Source organism: Protomyctophum parallelum, assembly GCF_964188405.1.
Source record: "Protomyctophum parallelum genome assembly, chromosome: 1".
NCBI classification, from domain to species: Eukaryota; Metazoa; Chordata; class Actinopteri; order Myctophiformes; family Myctophidae; genus Protomyctophum; species Protomyctophum parallelum.
In genome coordinates this window covers 107,613,354-107,630,853 of record NC_139697.1, presented here as the reverse complement: position 1 = coordinate 107,630,853, position 17,500 = coordinate 107,613,354, and the positions used below count along the sequence as shown (strand labels likewise).

The 17,500-nt window shown below is 44.4% G+C and overlaps 1 protein-coding gene across 2 annotated transcripts in view; it reads left to right on the top strand.

Moving 5' to 3' along the window:
• The window catches only part of ccdc90b (coiled-coil domain containing 90B), a 20,566-nt gene that overhangs the window by 1,618 nt on the left and 1,448 nt on the right, over positions 1–17,500 (top strand). For both annotated transcript variants that reach the window (XM_083765412.1, XM_083765413.1), the window contains exons 3-7: positions 1–8; positions 3,779–3,880; positions 13,745–13,786; positions 14,504–14,575; positions 14,935–14,988. The exon at positions 1–8 is cut by the window's left edge and continues 96 nt beyond it. In XM_083765412.1, coding sequence (XP_083621538.1) covers positions 1–8; positions 3,779–3,880; positions 13,745–13,786; positions 14,504–14,575; positions 14,935–14,988 — 278 coding nt within the window. The remainder of the gene's footprint in view (positions 9–3,778; positions 3,881–13,744; positions 13,787–14,503; positions 14,576–14,934; positions 14,989–17,500) is intronic.

The following is a 17,500-nucleotide window of genomic DNA, read 5'->3' as shown; positions in this document are numbered from 1 at the left end:
CACATCAGGTACACACACACACACGCACACACACACACGCACACACACACACACACACACACACACACACACACACACACACACACACACTCACACACACACACACACACACACACACACACACACACACACACACACACACACACACACGCTCATGTCCCAGTCAGCTCAGAGGGTGGTTTTCTAGTGATCAAGGCAAGCGTATATATTCATTTAGATGGCTTTAGTCTTCATGCTGAATCAAGTAATAGTCCCTAAAACCTCATATAAAGTATGTAGGCTGTGTCCCCAACATTGGTCAGCACAGAAATGATAGCCTATATATAGCCGAGTATCGCGCTATATATATTTTTCCCCTTGAGAGACCCGGAAAAGAATTCCCTGTTCCTTTTCCTCATAGACTTTTCAAAAAGTATTTATTTAAAGACGTTTTCGCCCCGTAAACACAATGTTTTGGGCCAAACAAAGAATTAGAAAGAAGAAAAAAAATGGCAGGTTACAACACTTTTAGTTTGTTGTTTTTCTAACAAAGTATTTGATCGTCCCAAGACATCGTGTTTATATTGTCATGATTTGTCACAACCCCCAGTTGTCTTTGTCCGCAGCGTAAACGTCTTTAAATAAATACTTTTTGAAAACTCTACGAGGAAAATGAACAGGGAATCATTTTCCGGGTCTCTCGCCGTCTTGAAATGTGGCGGGACCGCGACGCTGAGTCTATAGGTATGCATTCTATGGTTCACAAACATGACGGTCTGACAGGCAGAGAGCAGACTGACAGCCACTATAGGGTTAATTATATATTACAAATAGAAGTCCACATTATTGAATGGCATCATCAGCGTGTGTGCAAGTCGGCCAGTCCTAGTTTTAAGCCAGCTCAGCTCTCCTCTAAAGGTTAGATTATGCCTTAACCCAGTCCTAGTTTTAAGCCAGCTCAGCTCTCCAGCACTCTCCTCTAAAGGTCAGATTATGCCTTAACCCAGTCCTAGTTTTAAACCAGCTCAGCTCTCCTCTAAAGGTCAGATTATGCCTTAACCTCTCCAGCACTCTCCTCTAAAGGTCAGATTATGCCTTAACCCCATTCAGGCCTGACGTCGACATTGTAAATAAATGTTTTCTAAATCATGACAATTCTATGAAAGATTTGAGGCACATTTTAACGATTTGTCAAAAATAGCAGATCTACAAGCTCGCCAAAGCAGAAAGAACAATACAACAATACAGCAATACAATCAAAACAAAAATGTAGTACATTTGAAGGTCAGAATCTTCAATAGATCAAATTCTATGTACCAAGGTCACTCAATGCAGGTATAGTGCAGGAATATACACAATGATTAGTCTTTAGGGTGGTTCCATTTGATATCCTTCTCCTATCACAGCAACTCACAAATCTTGCTGCTGTGTTTGCACATTGTTGTACCAGCAGATATGGGAGTTTTTTGTCATTGGTCATGTTTTCAAAATCTCTGTGTGTGGTTGTAATCTGTGGGAAGTATTTGTCTCTGATGTCTTGGTACAATGGACAGATGGTTAGGAAGTGTAGCTCGGTTTCCACTTCATTTTCACTGTATATGTGTAGGCCTGTTGCTGTTTTTGTCCACTTGAGGGCGACAGAGACTGTATAAGTGTTTCCTTTGGCCCATAGGCCCATACCGGTAGGTTCATATCACTGTGTGCCAACCTAGGAGAGGCATGGGGAGAGAGTATGTTTTATTGTCTCCACCAGGCCGAAGGCATGGGGAGAGAGTATGTTTTATTGTCTCCACCAGGCCGAAGGCATGGGGAGAGAGTATGTTTTATTGTCTCCACCATGAAGGCATGAGGAGAGAGTATGTTTTATTGTCTCCACCATGAAGGCATGAGGAGAGAGTATGTTTTATTGTCTCCACCATGAAGGCATGAGGAGAGAGTATGTTTTATTGTCTCCACCAGGCTGAAGGCATGGGGAGAGAGTATGTTTTATTGTCTCCACCATGAAGGCATGAGGAGAGAGTATGTTTTATTGTCTCCACCAGGCCGAAGGCATGGGGAGAGAGTATGTTTTATTGTCTCCACCAGGCCGAAGGCATGGGGAGAGAGTATGTTTTATTGTCTCCACCAGGCCGAAGGCATGGGGAGAGAGTATGTTTTATTGTCTCCACCAGGCCGAAGGCATGGGGAGAGAGTATGTTTTATTGTCTCCACCATGAAGGCATGAGGAGAGAGTATGTTTTATTGTCTCCACCAGGCCGAAGGCATGGGGAGAGAGTATGTTTTATTGTCTCCACCATGAAGGCATGAGGAGAGAGTATGTTTTATTGTCTCCACCAGGCCGAAGGCATGGGGAGAGAGTATGTTTTATTGTCTCCACCAGGCCGAAGGCATGGGGAGAGAGTATGTTTTATTGTCTCCACCAGGCCGAAGGCATGGGGAGAGAGTATGTTTTATTGTCTCCACCATGAAGGCATGAGGAGAGAGTATGTTTTATTGTCTCCACCAGGCCGAAGGCATGGGGAGAGAGTATGTTTTATTGTCTCCACCAGGCCGAAGGCATGAGGAGAGAGTATGTTTTATTGTCTCCACCAGGCTGAAGGCATGGGGAGAGAGTATGTTTTATTGTCTCCACCAGGCCACCAGGAGGCCGACATATGTAAAACACATGTTCTAATATTACTCCTTCAGATTTTATCCAAATTTCACGCAAATCGGTACACATGCTCCCCATAGTCATGTGATCAAGACGGGTTTGTTTGATTTCTCATAATCCACCCTCATTGGCTACGATTGGCTTCTAAACCTTTCAGGAGTAGCCCGCTTTGTACCCGTTTTGTACAAATCGCCACAACTACTCAACACAGTGTCCGATTGTGGTGAAACTGTGCATGCATATTCCCACTAGGCTTTGGAAGAAATGCCACTTGACAGTTTTCAAATCAGCCTCATGGTGGCGCTACAACAGGCCAAGCCGCGTCACACACACACACACACACACACACACACACACACACACACACACACACACACACACACACACACACACACACACACACACACACACACACACACACACACTCCTATCCTCCTGGTGGAGACCTGTGCACTTCTAGTTAATACATGTCATTAACCCATTCTGACCTGAGATCAGATTCACACGAGGTTTCCACTGGACACACACTGGTCCTGATGAACCCATTCTGACCTGAGATCAGATTCTAAAAATGTCAGTCGTTCTTCGATTTTTCAAAAAATAGCAGACCTACAAGCTCGTATCGCGCCACTCGGTGGCGCGATACGAGCTTGTAGATCTGCTATTTTTAAATAGCTAAAGCATAACATGATGCTAACACCAAAATGGGTGCCCGGTCAGAATGGGTTAATACATGTCATTAATATAGGATATACCATTTTTAATCCATCTAGACTCCATCAACACATGGTTATAATAATTAACATGTTTATAATGTTTATATTTAAAGGAGTTTACATGTTTATAATGTTTATATTTAAAGGAGATTAACATGTTTTTAATGTTTATATTTAAAGGAGATAGCGTTGCAGCAGATATTAGCTCATCTAGACTCCATCAGGACATGGTTATAATAATTATTAATGTTTATAATGTTTATATTTAAAGGAGATTAACATGTTTTTAATGTTTATATTTAAAGGAGATAGCGTTGCAGCAGATATTAGCTCATCTAGACTCCATCAGGACATGGTTATAATAATTATTAATGTTTATAATGTTTATATTTAAAGGAGATTAACATGTTTTTAATGTTTATATTTAAAGGAGATAGCGTTGCAGCAGATATTAGCTCATCTAGACTCCATCAGGAAGGACATGGTGATTCTGGAGAAGAGTGAGTTCGCCAACCTACGATCAGAGAACGCAGTACGTTACATATATTCATATATACACATATATACTGTACAGTGTACACACACACACATATATATATATATATATATTGTGAGGACTGAACAACACCAAGACACTCAAGACGCTCAATGTTACAGAATGTCGCCTACTGGCGTGTTTATTAAATACAGCCCCGTGGGTTTGAAAGTCTGATCAAATCATAAATGCACAAATCATATAAGAACAGTCACTGGTGGGAGCTCCAGGCTTTCCCCTCTCTCCCTAAGGGTGGCGCTGGCCGGCTATTTCCCTACCAGTCCTCACGGGGTGTCTGTGTTAGACTTAGCACTCTGCCTCTCTCCCACTGGCTCTCTCGGGACGCATGCCTACCTGGCGGCCTGTTGCCTAGCGACATGCCACAATATATATATATATATATATATATATACATATACATACACACACACACACATAGTCCTTCCATGCGCCATAACCTGGTTCTCCCAGTCCCGGCAGAGTAGTTCCGGGGGAACGGATTGTGTGGCCTTGCTCATTCCCTGATGGACTGATCGAGGGTAGCTACTGGGACGTAAGTCTCGATACCCAGGCTTTCATTTCGTCTGCGCGAAAGATGAAAGCCTGGAAAAAGCCGTGGGCTGAACCAGTCTAAAAGTGGGAGTCAACCCTTCCGCGTAGGCGTCGCTCTAAATGATGTGACGTAGCGCTGCACTAGGGGGGAGAGGAGGGGCCGGGGGTGACGGACAGATCGATGAGATCCAATCAGGGTGCGCGCTTTTCTGAGACGCGACCCTCCCATCTAGGCCAGAAATGTCTCTGCTTAGGTCAGGCTACTGTGACGTAAGTCGGGACCTCATCACCTCGGCTGGGTCGCCTGAGTGAGGGGTGTGATGTTGAGAGACCCGAAACCCCGTTGACCTCGGGATACATCACAGAGGATACGTCCCAGGTGATGACCTCAGGATAGATCACTGAGGATACGTCCCAGGTGATGACCTCAGGATACATCACAGAGGATACGTCCCAGGTGATGACCTCAGGATAGATCACTGAGGATACGTCCCAGGTGATGACCTCAGGATACATCACAGAGGATACGTCCCAGGTGATGACCTCAGGATAGATCACTGAGGATACGTCCCAGGTGATGACCTCAGGATAGATCACTGAGGATACGTCCCAGGTGATGACCTCAGGATAGATCACTGAGGATACGTCCCAGGTGATGACCTCAGGATAGATCACTGAGGATACGTCCCAGGTGATGACCTCAGGATAGATCACTGAGGATACGTCCCAGGTGATGACCTCAGGATAGATCACTGAGGATACGTCCCAGGTGATGACCTCAGGATAGATCACTGAGGATATGTCCCAGGTGATGACCTCAGGATAGATCACTGAGGATACGTCCCAGGTGATGACCTCAGGATAGATCACTGAGGATACGTCCCAGGTGATGACCTCAGGATAGATCACTGAGGATACGTCCCAGGTGATGACCTCAGGATAGATCACAGAGGATACGTCCCAGGTGATGACCTCAGGATAGATCACAGAGGATACGTCCCAGGTGATGACCTCAGGATAGATCACAGAGGATACGTCCCAGGTGATGACCTCAGGATACATCACTGAGGATACGTCCCAGGTGATGACCTCAGGATAGATCACTGAGGATACGTCCCAGGTGATGACCTCAGGATAGATCACTGAGGATACGTCCCAGGTGATGACCTCAGGATAGATCACTGAGGATACGTCCCAGGTGATGACCTCAGGATAGATCACTGAGGATACGTCCCAGGTGATGACCTCAGGATACATCACTGAGGATACGTCCCAGGTGATGACCTCAGGATACATCACAGAGGATACGTCCCAGGTGATGACCTCAGGATAGATCACTGAGGATACGTCCCAGGTGATGACCTCAGGATACATCACAGAGGATACGTCCCAGGTGATGACCTCAGGATAGATCACTGAGGATACGTCCCAGGTGCATCCATGCCATGTGTTTTTAGTTATACTGTACATTTACTGTACATGCAACCTACGCTCCGAGAACGTACATACGTAAAAAAAAAAAAAATCTCCTTTATTTACCCAGGGCAAGTGTTCAGTTTCAGCAACTCCCTTCACATAGAAACACACAGAGAGACACACACACATTAAAACTTGGAAGCTGACCAGTATAACCTCAGTCTGATACTGTTGTACTGACCAGTACAACCTCAGTCTGATACTGTTGTACTGACCGGTACAACCTCAGTCTGATACTGTTGTACTGACCGGTACAACCACAGTCTGATACTGTTGTACTGACCGGTACAACCTCAGTCTGATACTGTTGTACTGACCGGTACAACCTCAGTCTGATACTGTTGTACTGACCGGTACAACCACAGTCTGATACTGTTGTACTGACCGGTACAACCTCAGTCTGATACTGTTGTACTGACCGGTACAACCTCAGTCTGATACTGTTGTACTGACCGGTACAACCTCAGTCTGATACTGTTGTACTGACCGGTACAACCTCAGTCTGATACTGTTGTACTGACCGGTACAACCTCAGTCTGATACTGTTGTACTGACCGGTACAACCACAGTCTGATACTGTTGTACTGACCGGTACAACCACAGTCTGATACTGTTGTACTGACCGGTACAACCTCAGTCTGATACTGTTGTACTGACCGGTACAACCTCAGTCTGATACTGTTGTACTGACCGGTACAACCACAGTCTGATACTGTTGTACTGACCGGTACAACCTCAGTCTGATACTGTTGTACTGACCGGTACAACCACAGTCTGATACTGTTGTACTGACCGGTACAACCACAGTCTGATACTGTTGTACTGACCGGTACAACCACAGTCTGATACTGTTGTACTGACCGGTACAACCTCAGTCTGATACTGTTGTACTGACCGGTACAACCACAGTCTGATACTGTTGTACTGACCGGTACAACCTCAGTCTGATACTGTTGTACTGACCGGTATAACCTCAGTCTGATACTGTTGTACTGACCGGTACAACCACAGTCTGATACTGTTGTACTGACCGGTACAACCTCAGTCTGATACTGTTGTACTGACCGGTACAACCACAGTCTGATACTGTTGTACTGACCGGTACAACCACAGTCTGATACTGTTGTACTGACCGGTACAACCACAGTCTGATACTGTTGTACTGACCGGTACAACCTCAGTCTGATACTGTTGTACTGACCAGTACAACCTCAGTCTGATACTGTTGTACTGACCGGTACAACCTCAGTCTGATACTGTTGTACTGACCAGTACAACCTCAGTCTGATACTGTTGTACTGACCAGTACAACCTCAGTCTGATACTGTTGTACTGACCGGTACAACCTCAGTCTGATACTGTTGTACTGACCAGTACAACCTCAGTCTGATACTGTTGTACTGACCGGTACAACCTCAGTCTGATACTGTTGTACTGACCAGTACAACCTCAGTCTGATACTGTTGTACTGACCAGTACAACCTCAGTCTGATACTGTTGTACTGACCGGTACAACCACAGTCTGATACTGTTGTACTGACCAGTACAACCTCAGTCTGATACTGTTGTACTGACCAGTACAACCACAGTCTGATACTGTTGTACTGACCGGTACAACCACAGTCTGATACTGTTGTACTGACCGGTACAACCACAGTCTGATACTGTTGTACTGACCGGTACAACCACAGTCTGATACTGTTGTACTGACCGGTACAACCACAGTCTGATACTGTTGTACTGACCAGTACAACCTCAGTCTGATACTGTTGTACTGACCGGTACAACCTCAGTCTGATACTGTTGTACTGACCAGTACAACCTCAGTCTGATACTGTTGTACTGACCAGTACAACCTCAGTCTGATACTGTTGTACTGACCGGTACAACCTCAGTCTGATACTGTTGTACTGACCGGTACAACCTCAGTCTGATACTGTTGTACTGACCAGTACAACCTCAGTCTGATACTGTTGTACTGACCAGTACAACCTCAGTCTGATACTGTTGTACTGACCAGTACAACCTCAGTCTGATACTGTTGTACTGACCGGTACAACCTCAGTCTGATACTGTTGTACTGACCGGTACAACCTCAGTCTGATACTGTTGTACTGACCAGTACAACCTCAGTCTGATACTGTTGTACTGACCGGTACAACCACAGTCTGATACTGTTGTACTGACCAGTACAACCTCAGTCTGATACTGTTGTACTGACCAGTACAACCACAGTCTGATACTGTTGTACTGACCGGTACAACCACAGTCTGATACTGTTGTACTGACCGGTACAACCACAGTCTGATACTGTTGTACTGACCGGTACAACCACAGTCTGATACTGTTGTACTGACCGGTACAACCACAGTCTGATACTGTTGTACTGACCAGTACAACCTCAGTCTGATACTGTTGTACTGACCGGTACAACCTCAGTCTGATACTGTTGTACTGACCGGTACAACCTCAGTCTGATACTGTTGTACTGACCAGTACAACCTCAGTCTGATACTGTTGTACTGACCGGTACAACCACAGTCTGATACTGTTGTACTGACCGGTACAACCACAGTCTGATACTGTTGTACTGACCAGTACAACCACAGTCTGATACTGTTGTACTGACCGGTACAACCACAGTCTGATACTGTTGTACTGACCGGTACAACCACAGTCTGATACTGTTGTACTGACCGGTACAACCACAGTCTGATACTGTTGTACTGACCGGTACAACCACAGTCTGATACTGTTGTACTGACCGGTACAACCACAGTCTGATACTGTTGTACTGACCAGTACAACCTCAGTCTGATACTGTTGTACTGACCAGTACAACCTCAGTCTGATACTGTTGTACTGACCGGTACAACCTCAGTCTGATACTGTTGTACTGACCGGTACAACCTCAGTCTGATACTGTTGTACTGACCGGTACAACCTCAGTCTGATACTGTTGTACTGACCGGTACAACCACAGTCTGATACTGTTGTACTGACCAGTACAACCTCAGTCTGATACTGTTGTACTGACCGGTACAACCACAGTCTGATACTGTTGTACTGACCGGTACAACCTCAGTCTGATACTGTTGTACTGACCGGTACAACCTCAGTCTGATACTGTTGTACTGACCGGTACAACCTCAGTCTGATACTGTTGTACTGACCGGTACAACCTCAGTCTGATACTGTTGTACTGACCGGTACAACCTCAGTCTGATACTGTTGTACTGACCGGTACAACCTCAGTCTGATACTGTTGTACTGACCGGTACAACCTCAGTCTGATACTGTTGTACTGACCGGTACAACCTCAGTCTGATACTGTTGTACTGACCGGTACAACCTCAGTCTGATACTGTTGTACTGACCGGTACAACCACAGTCTGATACTGTTGTACTGACCGGTACAACCACAGTCTGATACTGTTGTACTGACCGGTACAACCTCAGTCTGATACTGTTGTACTGACCGGTACAACCTCAGTCTGATACTGTTGTACTGACCGGTACAACCACAGTCTGATACTGTTGTACTGACCGGTACAACCACAGTCTGATACTGTTGTACTGACCGGTACAACCACAGTCTGATACTGTTGTACTGACCAGTACAACCACAGTCTGATACTGTTGTACTGACCGGTACAACCACAGTCTGATACTGTTGTACTGACCGGTACAACCACAGTCTGATACTGTTGTACTGACCGGTACAACCACAGTCTGATACTGTTGTACTGACCGGTACAACCACAGTCTGATACTGTTGTACTGACCGGTACAACCACAGTCTGATACTGTTGTACTGACCGGTACAACCACAGTCTGATACTGTTGTACTGACCGGTACAACCACAGTCTGATACTGTTGTACTGACCGGTACAACCACAGTCTGATACTGTTGTACTGACCGGTACAACCTCAGTCTGATACTGTTGTACTGACCGGTACAACCTCAGTCTGATACTGTTGTACTGACCAGTACAACCTCAGTCTGATACTGTTGTACTGACCGGTACAACCACAGTCTGATACTGTTGTACTGACCTGTACAACCACAGTCTGATACTGTTGTACTGACCGGTACAACCACAGTCTGATACTGTTGTACTGACCGGTACAACCACAGTCTGATACTGTTGTACTGACCGGTACAACCACAGTCTGATACTGTTGTACTGACCGGTACAACCACAGTCTGATACTGTTGTACTGACCGGTACAACCACAGTCTGATACTGTTGTACTGACCGGTACAACCACAGTCTGATACTGTTGTACTGACCAGTACAACCTCAGTCTGATACTGTTGTACTGACCGGTACAACCACAGTCTGATACTGTTGTACTGACCAGTACAACCTCAGTCTGATACTGTTGTACTGACCAGTACAACCACAGTCTGATACTGTTGTACTGACCGGTACAACCACAGTCTGATACTGTTGTACTGACCAGTACAACCTCAGTCTGATACTGTTGTACTGACCAGTACAACCTCAGTCTGATACTGTTGTACTGACCGGTACAACCTCAGTCTGATACTGTTGTACTGACCAGTACAACCACAGTCTGATACTGTTGTACTGACCAGTACAACCACAGTCTGATACTGTTGTACTGACCGGTACAACCTCAGTCTGATACTGTTGTACTGACCAGTACAACCACAGTCTGATACTGTTGTACTGACCGGTACAACCTCAGTCTGATACTGTTGTACTGACCGGTACAACCTCAGTCTGATACTGTTGTACTGACCAGTACAACCTCAGTCTGATACTGTTGTACTGACCGGTACAACCTCAGTCTGATACTGTTGTACTGACCGGTACAACCACAGTCTGATACTGTTGTACTGACCGGTACAACCACAGTCTGATACTGTTGTACTGACCGGTACAACCTCAGTCTGATACTGTTGTACTGACCGGTACAACCACAGTCTGATACTGTTGTACTGACCGGTACAACCACAGTCTGATACTGTTGTACTGACCAGTACAACCACAGTCTGATACTGTTGTACTGACCGGTACAACCACAGTCTGATACTGTTGTACTGACCGGTACAACCACAGTCTGATACTGTTGTACTGACCAGTACAACCACAGTCTGATACTGTTGTACTGACCGGTACAACCACAGTCTGATACTGTTGTACTGACCGGTACAACCACAGTCTGATACTGTTGTACTGACCGGTACAACCACAGTCTGATACTGTTGTACTGACCGGTACAACCACAGTCTGATACTGTTGTACTGACCAGTACAACCTCAGTCTGATACTGTTGTACTGACCGGTACAACCTCAGTCTGATACTGTTGTACTGACCAGTACAACCTCAGTCTGATACTGTTGTACTGACCAGTACAACCTCAGTCTGATACTGTTGTACTGACCGGTACAACCACAGTCTGATACTGTTGTACTGACCAGTACAACCTCAGTCTGATACTGTTGTACTGACCAGTACAACCACAGTCTGATACTGTTGTACTGACCGGTACAACCACAGTCTGATACTGTTGTACTGACCGGTACAACCACAGTCTGATACTGTTGTACTGACCGGTACAACCACAGTCTGATACTGTTGTACTGACCGGTACAACCACAGTCTGATACTGTTGTACTGACCGGTACAACCACAGTCTGATACTGTTGTACTGACCAGTACAACCTCAGTCTGATACTGTTGTACTGACCAGTACAACCTCAGTCTGATACTGTTGTACTGACCGGTACAACCTCAGTCTGATACTGTTGTACTGACCGGTACAACCTCAGTCTGATACTGTTGTACTGACCAGTACAACCTCAGTCTGATACTGTTGTACTGACCGGTACAACCACAGTCTGATACTGTTGTACTGACCAGTACAACCTCAGTCTGATACTGTTGTACTGACCGGTACAACCACAGTCTGATACTGTTGTACTGACCGGTACAACCTCAGTCTGATACTGTTGTACTGACCGGTACAACCTCAGTCTGATACTGTTGTACTGACCAGTACAACCACAGTCTGATACTGTTGTACTGACCGGTACAACCTCAGTCTGATACTGTTGTACTGACCAGTACAACCACAGTCTGATACTGTTGTACTGACCGGTACAACCTCAGTCTGATACTGTTGTACTGACCGGTACAACCTCAGTCTGATACTGTTGTACTGACCGGTACAACCTCAGTCTGATACTGTTGTACTGACCGGTACAACCTCAGTCTGATACTGTTGTACTGACCGGTACAACCACAGTCTGATACTGTTGTACTGACCGGTACAACCTCAGTCTGATACTGTTGTACTGACCAGTACAACCTCAGTCTGATACTGTTGTACTGACCGGTACAACCACAGTCTGATACTGTTGTACTGACCGGTACAACCACAGTCTGATACTGTTGTACTGACCGGTACAACCACAGTCTGATACTGTTGTACTGACCGGTACAACCTCAGTCTGATACTGTTGTACTGACCGGTACAACCTCAGTCTGATACTGTTGTACTGACCAGTACAACCACAGTCTGATACTGTTGTACTGACCGGTACAACCTCAGTCTGATACTGTTGTACTGACCAGTACAACCACAGTCTGATACTGTTGTACTGACCGGTACAACCTCAGTCTGATACTGTTGTACTGACCGGTACAACCTCAGTCTGATACTGTTGTACTGACCAGTACAACCTCAGTCTGATACTGTTGTACTGACCGGTACAACCTCAGTCTGATACTGTTGTACTGACCGGTACAACCTCAGTCTGATACTGTTGTACTGACCGGTACAACCTCAGTCCGATACTGTTGTACTGACCAGTACAACCTCAGTCTGATACTGTTGTACTGACCGGTACAACCACAGTCTGATACTGTTGTACTGACCGGTACAACCACAGTCTGATACTGTTGTACTGACCGGTACAACCACAGTCTGATACTGTTGTACTGACCGGTACAACCACAGTCTGATACTGTTGTACTGACCGGTACAACCACAGTCTGATACTGTTGTACTGACCGGTACAACCACAGTCTGATACTGTTGTACTGACCGGTACAACCACAGTCTGATACTGTTGTACTGACCAGTACAACCACAGTCTGATACTGTTGTACTGACCGGTACAACCACAGTCTGATACTGTTGTACTGACCGGTACAACCACAGTCTGATACTGTTGTACTGACCGGTACAACCACAGTCTGATACTGTTGTACTGACCGGTACAACCACAGTCTGATACTGTTGTACTGACCGGTACAACCACAGTCTGATACTGTTGTACTGACCGGTACAACCACAGTCTGATACTGTTGTACTGACCGGTACAACCACAGTCTGATACTGTTGTACTGACCGGTACAACCACAGTCTGATACTGTTGGCCACTAAGCAGCTCCACTGGAGCAGTTGGGGGTTCAGTGCCTTGCTCAAGGGCACTTCAGCGGTGTTGGGTGAGTGATGACCAATCACTTCCCCACACAGATTTGTCTTGCCCGTCCGGGGAATCGAACCGGCAACCTTTCGGCAACAAGGCTGCTCCTCTAACCCTTAGGCCACCGCTGCCCCACACTGTAGATATCTGAAATAAATATATAAGTTATATCTCTTAATCCTTATCCCTAAACTTATTTGCCATTTTTACTATTTAAAAAAAAGCAGATCCCGATCCCGATATGGTGTTTTTATGACTGGTGTGGATACGTAGATCTCTAATGTGTGTGTGTGTGTGTGTGTGTGTGTGTGTGTGTGTGTGTGTGTGTGTGTGTGTGTATGTGTATGTGTGTTTTTTTACCTGTAGAAGATGAAGCGGGAGCTGGATCAGTTAAGAAACAGACTGACGGTAAGAAAACGAAATAGGACTTTATTTAACATGTCCACCTCTCAGGACAGTTATACAGACATCATTAGTAAATGCACAACGCCTGGGAGTTATATCATAATATATGTAGTCTAGGAAAACTGGCCTCAGATCCTGTGCAGCAGGGGCGTGGCCCAGTGCGTTGCGTTTCAAATGAAATGCGAATCAAAAGACAGGGGCGGGTTCCACATGGAGTGGGCCGGGCGCTACATCTAAATAAGACGGAAGGGAAACAATTGCTCCTTGAGCGGTGGTGTTCCTACTACAATTCAATTTGGAATTGGATTCCCTTCGGACTGTTTTCATGGTATGCACAGACAGTGCTTCAGACCGGAAAGGGGAGTGTCCGCTCAGATTCTGAGCGCAACGTACTTCCCTCACAGGGATACGGTCCTTTTTTCCCCAGAAGTCTTTCTCGCCCGCCTAGTGGCGAAAAATAAAACTTCTGGGAACTCAGATTATAATATATGTAATAAAGTATTTATATAATATATGTAACAATAAATTATTTATAATGTAATAAAGTAGTGTGGTGTTTCTCAGGAGGAGGGTCTGAATGTAATAAAGTATTCATAATGTAATAAAGTACTTATAATGTAATAAAGTATTCATAATGTAATAAAGTACTTATAATGTAATAAAGTATTCATAATGTAATAAAGTACTTATAATGTAATAAAGTAGTGTGGTGTTTCTCAGGAGGAGAGTCTGAAGATCCGAGCGGAGACTAAATTGGACATCAACCTGGAGAGAAGTCGTATTTCTGATATGGTAATAAAATAAATATACATTTCATATTAATACTGTGTAATATAACCATAGATCATATTGTATACATCTCTTGATATTATGGTGGTGTCTAGTTTTACCATCACATGTAATATAATATCATGCTAATAGCATGCTAATAGCATGCTACAGATCTCAACCTTGGTGGATGGTCCCACAGACCTCCAATTTCATAAAAACATTACCACTTTGTTTATTTACTGTGTGTGTGTGTGTGTGTGTGTGTGTGCGTGCGTGCGTGCGTGCGTGCGTGCGTGCGTGCGTGCGTGCGTGCGTGCGTGCGTGCGTGCGTGTGTGTGTGTGCGTGTGCGTGCGTGTGTGCGCGTGTGTGTCTCTTCCAGTTTACTGATCAGGAGAAGAAGCTAATGGAGGCTAGCTCAGAGTTCCATCACAAGGTCAACTTCAATATTATTATTAGTATTGACACTGTCTATTTGATTGATTGATTGATTGATTGATACTTTATTGGCAGTTAACAGTACAAGGATATCACTGGTCCTCGCGGTCTTGTTCACATCCAGGTCCTGGGTATTCTATTCATATTCATTGCAAGAAAAATAACAACACAATTCAAATCATCATGAAACGTTATAATACATATAAAAAAAAAGAATAATAACACTTTATTTGTAGCACCTTTCATGACATGAAATGCAGCTCAAAGTGCTTAAAATAGTAGCAGTAATGCAATACAGTGAGGACATGAATAACAAGGAATTTAAAAGATCAATTAAAAGCAAGAGTGTAGAAGTGGGTCTTGAGCTGTGCTTTAAAAATGTCTACAGAGGCTGCCTGTCGAAGGTACAGTGTTATTAAACTATAGAGGCTGCCTGTCGAAGGTACAGTGTGATTAAACTACAGAGGCTGCCTGTCGAAGGTACAGTGTTATTAAACTACAGAGGCTGCCTGTCGAAGGTACAGTGTTATTAAACTACAGAGGCTGCCTGTCGAAGGTACAGTGTGATTAAACTACAGAGGCTGCCTGTCGAAGGTACAGTGTTATTAAACTACAGAGGCTGCCTGTCGAAGGTACAGTGTTATTAAACTACAGAGGCTGCCTGTCGAAGGTACAGTGTTATTAAACTACAGAGGCTGCCTGTCGAAGGTACAGTGTGATTAAACTACAGAGGCTGCCTGTCGAAGGTACAGTGTTATTAAACTACAGAGGCTGCCTGTCGAAAGTACAGTGTTATTAAACTACAGAGGCTGCCTGTCGAAGGTACAGTGTTATTAAACTACAGAGGCTGCCTGTCGAAGGTACAGTGTTATTAAACTATAGAGGCTGCCTGTCGAAGGTACAGTGTTATTAAACTACAGAGGCTGCCTGTCGAAGGTACAGTGTTATTAAACTACAGAGGCTGCCTGTCGAAGGTACAGTGTTATTAAACTATAGAGGCTGCCTGTCGAAGGTAGAGTGTTATTAAACTACAGAGGCTGCCTGTCAAAGGTAGAGTGTTATTAAACTACAGAGGCTGCCTGTCGAAGGTACAGTGTTATTAAACTACAGAGGCTGCCTGTCGAAGGTACAGTGTTATTAAACTACAGAGGCTGCCTGTCAAAGGTACAGTGTTATTAAACTACAGAGGCTGCCTGTCGAAGGTACAGTGTTATTAAACTATAGAGGCTGCCTGTCGAAGGTAGAGTGTTATTAAACTACAGAGGCTGCCTGTCGAAGGTACAGTGTTATTAAACTATAGAGGCTGCCTGTCGAAGGTAGAGTGTTATTAAACTACAGAGGCTGCCTGTCAAAGGTAGAGTGTTATTAAACTACAGAGGCTGCCTGTCGAAGGTACAGTGTTATTAAACTACAGAGGCTGCCTGTCGAAGGTACAGTGTTATTAAACTACAGAGGCTGCCTGTCGAAGGTACAGTGTTATTAAACTACAGAGGCTGCCTGTCAAAGGTAGAGTGTTATTAAACTACTGAGGCTGCCTGTCGAAGGTACAGTGTTATTAAACTACAGAGGCTGCCTGTCGAAGGTACAACTTGTCCAAAATGCGGCAGCCAGAGTTTTAACTAGAACTAAGATGAGAGAACATATTACTCCAGTTTTAGCTTCACTGCACTGGTTCCAGTTGTTCTTAGGATTGATTTAAAAATGATTTTACTTGTTTATAAGGGCCGATTCATACTCCTATTTTAGAGCCGAAATAAAAGTCGGCTCGGCTCTGTAGAGCCTACAATGTGACGTAATTTAAAACCTTCCTACCTTTACATATGTTAAAAAGAGAAGTTACATACATATTATTATTGTGCAGGAGAAGTTAGAAGCCAGCTTATCGATAACTTCCCCCAATTTAAAGAATCAAACATAAAAAGTAAATACAATACAGGTAATAATAATAATAATAATAATAATAATAATAAAACTTTATTTGTATAGCACCTTTCATGACATGAAATGCAGCTCAAAGTGCTTTACAGAGCAATGGAGAAAAAAAGAAAAGAAAAGCAAGGCATAAACATTAAAAAACAAACAGTAATACAATAACAGTGAGGACATGAATAACAAAAAATAAAAGATCAATTAAAAGCAATGTTGTAGAAGTGGGTATTGAGCTGAGCTTTAAAAATGTCTACAGAGGCTGCCTGACGAAGGTACAGTGGGAGCTTGTTCCATGCCGACGGCCCGTAGAAGCAAAAAGCTGCTTCCCCATATTTTTTAGTTGCCATTTTTTTAGGCAAAGCGAGCAGGCCAGCAGTGAAAGACCTTAGGGGGCGGTTTGGGACATATTTAGGCAGGCAGTCATGTAGGTAGGAAGGTGCGAGACCATTGAGAGCTTTATAGACAAGTAAAATAATTTAAAAATCAATCCTAAAAACAACCGGAAGCCAGTGCAGTGATGCCAAAACTGGAGTAATATGTTCTCTCATCTTAGTTTTAGTAAAAACTCTGGCTGCTGCATT